This window comes from Ruditapes philippinarum, unplaced genomic scaffold (assembly GCF_026571515.1).
Source record: "Ruditapes philippinarum isolate M1 unplaced genomic scaffold, ASM2657151v2 ctg2716_1_1_1_1, whole genome shotgun sequence".
Taxonomy (NCBI): domain Eukaryota; kingdom Metazoa; phylum Mollusca; class Bivalvia; order Venerida; family Veneridae; genus Ruditapes; species Ruditapes philippinarum.
Genome location: NW_026863181.1, coordinates 43,080 through 53,801, shown reverse-complemented (window position 1 = coordinate 53,801; position 10,722 = coordinate 43,080). Strand labels below are relative to the sequence as shown.

At 33.7% G+C, this 10,722-nt stretch overlaps 2 protein-coding genes across 2 annotated transcripts; both read left to right on the top strand.

Annotated features, from left to right (window-relative positions):
* Positions 1-1,303: 1,303 nt before the first annotated feature.
* LOC132721391 (D-beta-hydroxybutyrate dehydrogenase, mitochondrial-like) lies at positions 1,304-4,595 on the top strand. Its single transcript, XM_060705689.1, has 6 exons — positions 1,304-1,501; positions 2,256-2,456; positions 2,632-2,784; positions 3,383-3,576; positions 4,024-4,260; positions 4,456-4,595. The coding sequence occupies exons 1-6, from the start codon at positions 1,339-1,341 to the stop codon at positions 4,564-4,566; spliced, it is 1,059 nt and encodes a 352-aa protein (XP_060561672.1). The 5' UTR covers positions 1,304-1,338; the 3' UTR covers positions 4,567-4,595.
* LOC132721390 (D-beta-hydroxybutyrate dehydrogenase, mitochondrial-like) lies at positions 4,562-9,476 on the top strand. The gene is made up of 6 exons (XM_060705688.1): positions 4,562-6,322; positions 6,878-7,078; positions 7,475-7,627; positions 8,320-8,513; positions 8,884-9,120; positions 9,354-9,476. Exons 1-6 carry the CDS (start codon positions 6,115-6,117, stop codon positions 9,447-9,449), a joined length of 1,089 nt encoding a protein of 362 aa, XP_060561671.1. The 5' UTR covers positions 4,562-6,114; the 3' UTR covers positions 9,450-9,476.
* The last annotated feature ends 1,246 nt before the right edge of the window (positions 9,477-10,722 follow it).

Below are 10,722 nucleotides of genomic sequence, written 5' to 3'. Positions count from 1 at the left end.
CCAAGGACCTTACACGCAAGCTCGAGATGGTCCAGAGGAGAGCTGCAAGATATGTGACGAACCGTTACCACAACACCAGCAGCGTATCCTCCATGATCCAACACTTGGGATGGGAGACATTAGAGTCACGGCGTACCAAAGCCCAGCTGACCATGATGTTCAAGATCACCAATGACCTTGTGGACATACCAGTCAGCGATTATCTCACCCCTGCCAAGAAGTTCCATCTACCATCCACATCTACATCGTACTACAAGAACTCCTTCTTCCCTCGTGCAGACACAACCTGGAACAGCCTACCTGCCTCCGTTGCAGAGAGCCCTGACTTGGTATCCTTCAAGAAGGGGCTATCATCCCTCACATTCTAATCCACCATTAGGGGCCCAGCTACAAGTACCCACTAGTGATATCCAAGGCTGTGCCGGCCGCGGCCATCGTAACCGGAGAGGTTTGGGTTGAAGAGGCGAAATGTAGCTGGCCAGACTTTTTGTCTATATCTCTTTCTTTTGACCTATCCAACCTCTTCTAACTTTCTGTCATTTCTTGTATATTTCTTTTTCTTGACCTAGCACCACCCGTCGCGTTATAATCAAGAATGATTGCGCCGACGTACGATGTAGATGTAGACTATCAAACTGTATCTTATTACTAGGAGAGAGATTTACAAGTCTATGACTTCTTTCTCAATCCTGTTTCTATATATGTCTGCGTTTAATATTTATTTAACTTATTGGAAACATGTGAGAGATTTCTATATGTACATGAAGTTGATTAATATCATGATAAGTTCTTCATTGTTCTTAAATAATGTACATAATTTAAGAAAACTATGATTTAAGGGAAATCCCTTCTTTCCTTTCCTAGAATGTCTCAACTGTCAGTTGGGCTGCAGTATCTCGTTTATATAGATCTCCTAGCAAAAGTTGCGTTAAAAACGTTATCATTATTTGAAATATAACTTTTTTCCCCATGCATTCAGTCTATTTTTTAGTAAATTATCGAACTAAACATTATGAAGAGGCACATGAACTTCTTATAGTTTATACACTGTATAGAGGTATTGATTTAATTGCAATAGTGGATGAAAAATGCACAATACTGTCAGCAATAAACAAGATTAAATTCACCAAGACTGATATTATCAGTGATAATACTGAAATTTTAATCTTTGTCCATAACAAATCATATATAATATGCCCGATATATTAAACAGGTGAGTGTCATGTCATTCACATAACACGAAAGTCAAACTAGCGTTTATCTTCCAATTATTTTATCTATTAAATAGGAAAAGAAGCGATGGATATAACATCTGAGACCTCTCTATTTTCAGCGTTCATGGTGGCCATCGGGTTATTAGTCTACCTCATAGCTCTAGACGTGTACATACATATATTAGCAATCATTGCTTTATATGTGATTTATAAATTTATTTCTAAACGGTACGTAAAGAAGCTAGATATCACAGAGAAAGGACTGTTCATCACCGGATGTGATACAGGTATGTCGGCATGTTAAGATTTACTTTAAGGTTGTCTCGAGTGTCCCTTGTATCTAAATGATATACAATGTATACCATCAGTAAGTAATCACTCTTTACCATGAGTATGACCAAATATGTCTCTGTATACTGATGATTTTTATGGCCGCACCTTTATGTTGTGAGATTTGTCTTATAAATATATGCAATATAATTGTTTAAATCGTCACATAGATTTCCAAATGTTTCTTTCAGATATCTACAATGTATACGACATGGCATACATTAACTTTTTTGTCCGACGTAAACTTTAAATCTAAAACCATATTATGTATTTTTTGTGAAGATTAAAAAGCAAAATGGATATGTATCTCTCTCTCTATATATATTTTTTGAAACTCATCAAAATCAACAATGGAATTGCGGTAATTTTTAGTTAGCAGAAAAAGGTAATCGGCGTAAAGTTAGCAAGAGAGTAGGTGTAACTTTGAATGTTAAACCTTGAAAATGACCCATGAGGATCAATATTTAACAGATTATTGATCAATTTCAACGTCAAAAAAATGACCCCTCTTGTTATTTAATGCCCTATCGACACGTTAAAAATTGAAAATTGAAAACTTATCAACGATAGGCAGGTTATTTATCAACGCAATTTGCATTTGCAAACAGATAAAACCTGTAATAATCTAATAATCAAGCTGAATTTCAAAGAAAAGGAATGTTATATAAATCAAGAATATTATCTAAATCAAGTGTATATCTATTGATACAGGAATTGGTCATGCGGCGGCGTTAAGATTGCGGAAAGCCGGTTTTTTAGTGTTTGCCGGATGTTTGAAGCCCGATAGTGATGGAGCAAAAGTCCTCAAAGAGAAAGGTGGGGGAAGAATTCGGGTCATACCATTAGATGTAACAAACGATGAAAGCATTAAACAAGCGTTAGAAACAACACGACAGGGATTACCAGAATCAGGTTATATAACTCTTCTAGAAATATCTTCTATACTCAAATGCTTAAACACAAATTTTCATCTCTCGTAGAGCTATCAATCCCATAACAAGATTTCAAAAAATACTTCAGACGCAAGTTTTATATTAATTTTCAGTTTCGTTGCGGCTAAAATATCCATCTCCTAATAAATTTTCAGGTCTATGGGGAGTTATCAATAATGCTGGAATAGAGCTTGCAGCAGAAATAGAATTTGCAAGCATTGATATGATGAAACGTGTAGCAGACGTCAATTTCTATGGCATGGTGCGTGTTACTAAAGCGTTTCTACCTCTGATCAGGAAAGCAAGAGGTTGGTTTAATTCTACAACATACTTTAAAAAATAATCCCTCAATTCTTAGATATTTCCATGATGATATTACTAACATTTCTTATTAGTTTAAACATATTTTATTGCATTAAATACATGTTTACAAACATATCGTACAAATAATAGAGTATATATCAAAATGCAAATGGGTTGGGCAAGTTCTTACAACAGTAGATTAAGCCCTTCCCAGAACATTTCTTATTAATCTTTTCTAGAAGAAAGTAAAACACGACAGGAAAAAGTTACATGTTAAGAAAGTCACTCTTATGATATTTGTTCGACTTCGATTTGTCAGTTAAATGTATATATACAACTTGGCTATTTGCTCATAATAATTGAAACGCCCCACCACCACCCATTTTCTCCATGTTTCCACAATATGAATATGGTTTGATTGTTTGTTGAATGTATGTTGCTGACTACGGATTTTAATTGATTTTGATACAAGATCGGTTGGAATAACGACAGGGTATTACCACAATTTAAACATCATTCATTCAAATTGTACATGTAATGTATGTAAAACTAATCGGAAATTTAAAAAAAGAAAATCATTGGTTTGTTAATGATGTCTTGTAGGTAGGGTGGTCAATGTAACAAGTGTAAAAGGAAGACTTCCATGGCCTGCAGACACGGCCTATGTGTCATCTAAGTATGCCGCTGAAGCCTTCTCAGACATTCTGCGAAGAGAAATGTACAGGTTTGGAGTAAAAGTCGTAATTATAGAACCTGGTCGATTCAGCAATATTACAGGAATTCTTCAAGGTGACAGAGTAGGTTTTAAAAAATTCCGTTAATATCATTCTTAAAGGAATCAAATATAATTAATTGTTTTGGTATCTGCTAAGATCACTGTTCGTTTCCTTGTTTGTTTGGTTGGGTTTTAAGTGGCACCAATTCTGTACGGTCATATCACTGAAATACCATCAAATATTTTTTAAACGTACCTTGTACATGCTTATAAAAACACTGTGCACTGGATCTTGATTGTGCAAGAATGCTGGCATTTGTTTTTAATAGTAGGATTTTACTTGGTATTAGTTCAGAGGTAAAATATTTTTCGTCTTCATTCAAAATACAGATAGTTTCGCAAGCGAGACTTAACCGACTTCGTAAAGATGTATTTAAAACATGAAAATCTATATGCTCAACTAGTAATAGTTATTATAAAATTATGAAAATTAAAGCATATTACTTAGGACTTTGGTATCCGTTTTCAGCTCAATGTAGCAGTCGATGAACTTAATCAAAGTTGGGAACGGGCATCAGAAGAGGTTAAAGAGGCATATGGTAGACGATGTATTGATGATCTTATTACAGCTCTTCGAGAGGATGGAAAATTTGGACCAACAAGTTTAGACCCTGTGACAGATGCTATGCTCGATGCATTGGTCAATGTAAATCCAAAATGCCGGTATCTTGTACATGGTACTCATCAACCCATCGACAAATTTTGCGTAAGCATTCATGCATTACATTACAACAATGTTGATCTCTCAACAAAATGTTTTCAACAAAGTTTTCGCTCAACTTATCGATCGTAAAGAACATTTTTATGCATGTAATAAGCTTTTATCAAAATTACACGTCAATAAAGTGTTAAACAAGTTCAGATGATTAAATTTAAAGGTCCGTTTTTCGTTATATTACAGGTATTGGCATTACTGAATCAGTATCTTCCAGAACCGTTGTTTGATCATTTTAGCCGTTGGATTTTGCCTTTACCACCAGTCAACCAGCAAGTCTTAAAACCTGGTAGTTAAGCAACACGCCTAAAGATTCATGCTTGTTTTTCATGAAAATTTTAAAAATGAGTTTAAAAGTAAAATTTTGTGATGTGAACAAAGAAAGTATTTTACACATTGCTATCGCACTGACAATCCACGCAATTTACCAAATAAAAAAAGAGAAGAAAAATCGAAATATGCAAAAACAGCTCTTACTGTGTTAGTCACGCAGTAGAAATATGGTGATAAAATATGGTGACAAAATAAGTCTTTAATCACACATAAAAGGTAAATTATTACTTGAATCACGAATCTTTGGATACCTTTCCTAAAATCTTAATATTTTTTTCTCAAGTTTAATTTTCTTGAAATATATATGCTCATCCGGATTCATGCAGTTTTTAATTTGACTTGTATCGAAGGAAAGATTTTGGACATTCGCAAACATTATGACTTGTGACGTAAAAATATTCATTTATACAGTACGTGTTGAAAGTGTTGTTGTCTTAGCTTTAGATAAAAAGACGTTCATGTTTTGAAAAATTTAAAAGCCAGGGCGGATATAATACAAGGAATGGCTTTCAGCGTAGAACCAGGCCAGCCTGCACATTCGGGTCATCAGACCAGACGTTATACTGTTGAGTTCTCAGCTTCAGAATAATAAAATTACTGCTATATGCCAGATTCAATGCCAAACAAGTTCATTAACATATACATTTGGGTAAAGGTTAAAAGATAATCTTGTACAAGTAATACAAACTTAAAGGTAAAAAGGTCATTTTGATAACCTGTTATTATTATCTTAAGGTCAACAACCTTGATAGACAAGGTAGTAAACACTGCTCTAGTTCCTTCCATGCTGCTTTAGTTTGACACTTTGAAATTCTAAAAGACTACTTAATTTCCTTTGTCCATAGCAACCATACTTTTGATGTACATGTACATCATTTTTAGAAAACAAAACAAAATATATACGACGGGTACTTTTTGTCCGGGACGGTATAGCGCTTATATTATATCATATAAAGTATAGACAAAGATATATATGGGTAAACTTGAAAAATGTTGGCTGAAAAAATGTTATCTGCGTGGTCTTGGACGGAATCTTGCACTTTCCAGTACCGTCCATTGAACAGGCTAAATCAAAATGAATCTGAAGCATTTTCAATTTTGCCATTTTGAACGTTTTGAAATCATTTTCTTTCGCTAATTTAAGTTATGCAACGATAACGTAGAAGTAAATCTTCTACAGATGAAGCAACAGCTACATGCATGAAAAATTACTGGTGAACTGATTTGTAAATAAATTGTACATCAAATGTCTTAATGCTTAGAGAAAACAGATAGTGATCAAAGACCAAGCTCGTGTTTACAATGGTAATATTTCTGCTGCATGTTGTAGCTTTAAATGTTATGTGTAGTGACAGTACTTTTCTTAATTAAAATCAAAAATTCACTTACTTAACCTAAATGTTTATTTAACACAACATGAATGTCAAGGTTAAATTCATCACACATGGTAAAATTATATAGAGCAAAAAGGTATGCATGCAAAACGTTTGTAAAATATCTCAAATGTAAAAAATGGATGTATTAGCTTCAGAGACTTTACTTTTTTCATCTTTTATGCTTGTTATCGGATTATTAATTTACTACATAGTTCAACAAGTGTACTTTTATATGTTAGCAATAATCCTTTTATGCGTGGTTTATAAACTTGTTTCTAAACGATTTGCTAAGAAGATAGATGATGTCAACGGGAAAGGAATTTTGATCACCGGATGTGATACAGGTAAGAATATACACGTAAATTCTACAAAGATTCATTCAAAACATGTAATTAAGTTGTCTCTAGTCCTTTGCTGTCAAATAATATTAACTAAATGCATTTTGTAGATATTGAGTCTATATCAACAATAAATTTTTCATCAAACAAACATCATTTTCTGTGTTATTTCAGCAGAAGTACGATCGAAAAAATGTTTTTGTACCGTACATTTATTCTTTTCTAATTAGCTATACATTTATGTTAAAACAATTGCCCTGTCGTCAAAATCCTTTCAAAGATTTCCAAACTGCGATGAGTATTTTTACGTAACAAACTTTTCTAATGAAAGTACGAAAAACATTTTAAAAGGACCTGTCGGGAACTAAAAAAAGAAAGAAATATGCTATATGAGTGTTGTGAAACAAGAATTTTTTTATCTGTCATTTCAAACCAATGTAATAGTAACTTATGTAATAATGCGGTCTTTTTATTGTTGAATACGAAATGAAGTTCAATGTATTTATTTTTTTTTTACTTTTATACATATTATAGAAATTACGTTTATATTGGTTGATTTAGGAATTGGGTATGCAACGGCGTTAAGGTTGTGTAAAGCCGGATTTTACGTGTTTGCCGGATGTTTGAACCCCGATTGTGATGGAGCAAAAACTCTAAAGGAAAAAGGCGGGGAAAGACTTCAAGTCGTGTCAATAGATGTAACAGATGATGAAAGCATTAAACAGGCGTTAGAGACAACACGGCAGGGATTGCCAGGATTGGGTAATGTGTCTTATCTAATCATTTAAAATAACAAAAAGTGCAATATTATACGCATATTACATGTATATACTGTTTTTCACATCCAATGTAGGTCTATATAAGTTCTCATGATAAAAAATTCTAATATTGCTCGCTCTTTTGTTTTCTCGATATTTTGAATCTTCGGAGAATTTTTTCTGATGACATCCTTCAACAGTTAAACAAGCCTTGCTTAGTCAGAGAGATGGAGTAAAAAGATAAGCGGATAATCGATATTAAAAGTAAAACAGAAATGGATTAAAACCAAGGATTGGTTGAAAAGTCTTATAATTTGTTTCACCTTTGTTCGAAACAACGATGTATATTTTTGCTTCTGAAATTCGTAATATTGTACACTCTGTATATTATTAATTTAAGGTCTTTGGGCAGTAATCAATAATGCCGGAATAGAGCTTGCAGCAGAAATAGAATTCGCAAGCATTGAGATGATGAAACATGTAGCAGACGTGAACTTCTATGGCATGGTGCGTGTTACTAAAGCGTTTCTACCTCTGATCAGGAAAACAAGAGGTTGGTTTTATTTTCTAGCATTTTAATGGAAGTTATTTATGACCTTTGCCCACAAGACGAAGTTTAATTCGAAATTTGTTAGATGTTTAACCATTTTGTGCTTTTCAAGAATAGAACTCATAACAATTCCGATATCAGATATGTGGCACAAACAATTCTAAAGCAATCTTTTTAAAGTATGTTAAGAACTGCACATACTGCACATATATGATTATAGTAACCACTATTATAAAGACTGATTGTCATCCGAAATTCATCCATAAATTATAGAAACGATAATTTTAAAATCGAGGTATTGCACATTTGATAACCACTAGTGATATGAAGGTTCAATTAGTTAATGTTTGCTCCTTATTACCTTAACTAACTTTAGTATTGTATTTTCTGGTCCATCAGGAGCATGAACTTCAACACTATAAGTGTTAAAAATTGAGTACCACTCAGGACGCTGCTAGTGGGCTTGAAGAATGTTGGACATTTTCCCGAGGCATCACGCTTTTCCCAGATTTTTAACTATCGTAGATACTGTTTTTTGATAGGTTATTTCTAACTTGTTTTTGTATATTTTGATGAAGCAATAAAGATAGTGTTGGAATTCCTACAGCACAAGATATAAATTATACCATGAATACATCATCTATGTTATAACTTCAGCAGAGTTCTACAGATAATTGGTTTGTTATATGTTCAAGGTAGGGTGGTAAATGTAACAAGTGCTAAGGGAAGGCTCCCATGGCCCGCAGATACGGCCTATGTTTCCTCTAAGTATGCCGGTGAAGCCTTCTCAGACATTCTACGCAGGGAAATGTACAGATTCGGAGTAAAAGTCGCTATTATAGAGCCTGGTAAATTCAGCAATATCACAGGAATTCTTCAGGGTGAAAGAGTATGTTTCTTTAATATTGCATTTATCATTTAATTTTAAATCTAGTATGCAAGGGTATTATTAAAACACTACATATAATATTTGTATTTATTTCAATGGATTACATTGCATAATTATGTTATTTGTAAGATCTAAGGAAAATCTAAATGTATGATTTATGTATTATTTATATTACAATGTAAATATATAAGATCGCACTATCATCTAGTACTTTCAAAACGATAACAGCTTTGATACTTAGAATCGACAGACTCCCTTATTTAGTCTTTAGAAAAGGTAAAATTCCACTTGCTTTAATGTCTAAGTTTATTGCCACTAAAGTGTATATAATCTAAATTATGTTATTTTTTTTCTTGACTATTGTATTTAGTTATGTCTAGCAGTCGATGCACTTAATCAAAGTTGGGAACTGGCATCAGAAGAGATAAAAGAAGCATATGGTAGACGATGTATTGATGATCTTATTACGGCTTTTCGAGACGATTATAAACTTGGACCAGAAAGTTTAGATCCTGTGACAGATGCTATGCTTGATGCAGTGGCTAATGTAAATCCAAAATGCCGGTATTTGGTGCATGGTACCCACCATTCTTTCGACAAGTATTGTGTAAGTATTTAAAACATATCTTAACAATAATAGATTGTTCTTTTAGGTAATTTCATTGATGAAATATACTAGTATACAATGTATTTGTTTAAATAACTGGAAATTGTTCGAACTTAAATAAAACAATTGTGAAACGTAAAATTAACTATTATACACACATTACGTCAGCTGTTTAATATGTTTTGATATTGAAGAAATTATTAACTTGATTTTGCTTTTCTTTTTATTTACAGATATTGGCATTACTGAATCAGTATTTACCGGAACCATTATTTGATCATTTTAGTCGCTGGATTTTGCCCTTACCGCCCGTTAACCAGCAAGTGTAGTCAAATTTCTAGGAAACTAATTATTTGTTTAAAGTACAAAGAGTTAAAATGTTAACAGCAATAAATGTATATTAACACTGCTATGCTTGTGATCAAATCGTCCACTGTCCTTTTTGTTTGTGTTTTGCATACGTAAGCACCATTTTCCAATAGAATTAGTAAAAATGATTTCATTAAATTATAGACTGTAATACATGCAATAAATAAAATATGATAAACAAGATCAACAAGGAAAGGTGGCGTTCAATGAACGCAACCCCCATACGACCCAGCAACAAGAACCAGCGGCAAGGAGCCGAATAAGACGACGAATGCCATTATTTTTTTCTTTCCTTATGTACATTATTTAATAATGAAATGAACGCACGCGACACCGTTTTATTACAGAAAAGGCATCTGAACTTCTGTATACTTATAACGAACGAGGACGTCTTAAATTAGGTTAATTTGTATAGTAAGTCAAATCTAAATCATCCAATGTGAGATTGTTTTCAGAGGTTTCTGAGTGTTTTCCGTTTTTAGAGTTAATGCCACACGTTCATTCTATTTCACACTTTAAATTGATATTGGGTTATTTATTTAATGGGAAAGGCCAAAAGGCGATACATGGCGTTAATAGTCTTAAACTTATATATAGAAGTTGTGTTTCATTATGTTTTGTTTACTGAACTCAAAAGAATTTCTTTTTCTTCTTCGCTTTTGTTAAAAAACGACCCACCATGTATTGTCAATTATTTAGGATAGTCATGTCGTCACTAATATAATTTCGGTTGATATTAATATCTGTGTGCATCCTTAAATCAAATTTGCCATTGGACATTTAGAAATATAACTTGCCTATCGTTTTAATGCCCCGGTCACATATTCACGGATAATGCCACGGAAGAGCTACGGTCTAATCGTTCACGGATTACTACGGAAATGTGAAATTCCGTAATCCGCTACGGTTCCAGTACGGACACACAACGGTATGAGTACGGCGTCCGACGGATTTACCACCACAAGACCCCGGAGAGACGAGGATTGTTACGGACTGACACGGTTTTGATACGGAGCAACACGAATCGGGACGGACGCACCACGGATACACTACGGTTCGCTACGGTATAAGCACGGGTTTAGTACGACTAAGTACGGTCTGATACGGAGAAGAACGAATTGATACGGAGAAGAACTAATTTCCCACGGATCTATACGGACCTAATTCATCCGTCCTCAACATGTTTGTTTTGCTCATTTTCAAAAATGCCTCACAAGAAAAGAACACCTAGAC

Coding starts and splice junctions, on each gene's coding strand:
- LOC132721391 (XM_060705689.1), top strand. CDS start 1,339: ATGGTGGCCATCGGGTTATTAGTCTACCTCATAGCTCTAGACGTGTAC. Junction 2,785..3,382: donor TCTGATCAGGAAAGCAAGAG/GTTGGTTTAATT, acceptor GATGTCTTGTAG/GTAGGGTGGTCAATGTAACA. Junction 3,577..4,023: donor GAATTCTTCAAGGTGACAGA/GTAGGTTTTAAA, acceptor ATCCGTTTTCAG/CTCAATGTAGCAGTCGATGA.
- LOC132721390 (XM_060705688.1), top strand. CDS start 6,115: ATGGATGTATTAGCTTCAGAGACTTTACTTTTTTCATCTTTTATGCTT. Junction 7,079..7,474: donor GCAGGGATTGCCAGGATTGG/GTAATGTGTCTT, acceptor TATTAATTTAAG/GTCTTTGGGCAGTAATCAAT. Junction 8,514..8,883: donor GAATTCTTCAGGGTGAAAGA/GTATGTTTCTTT, acceptor TATTGTATTTAG/TTATGTCTAGCAGTCGATGC.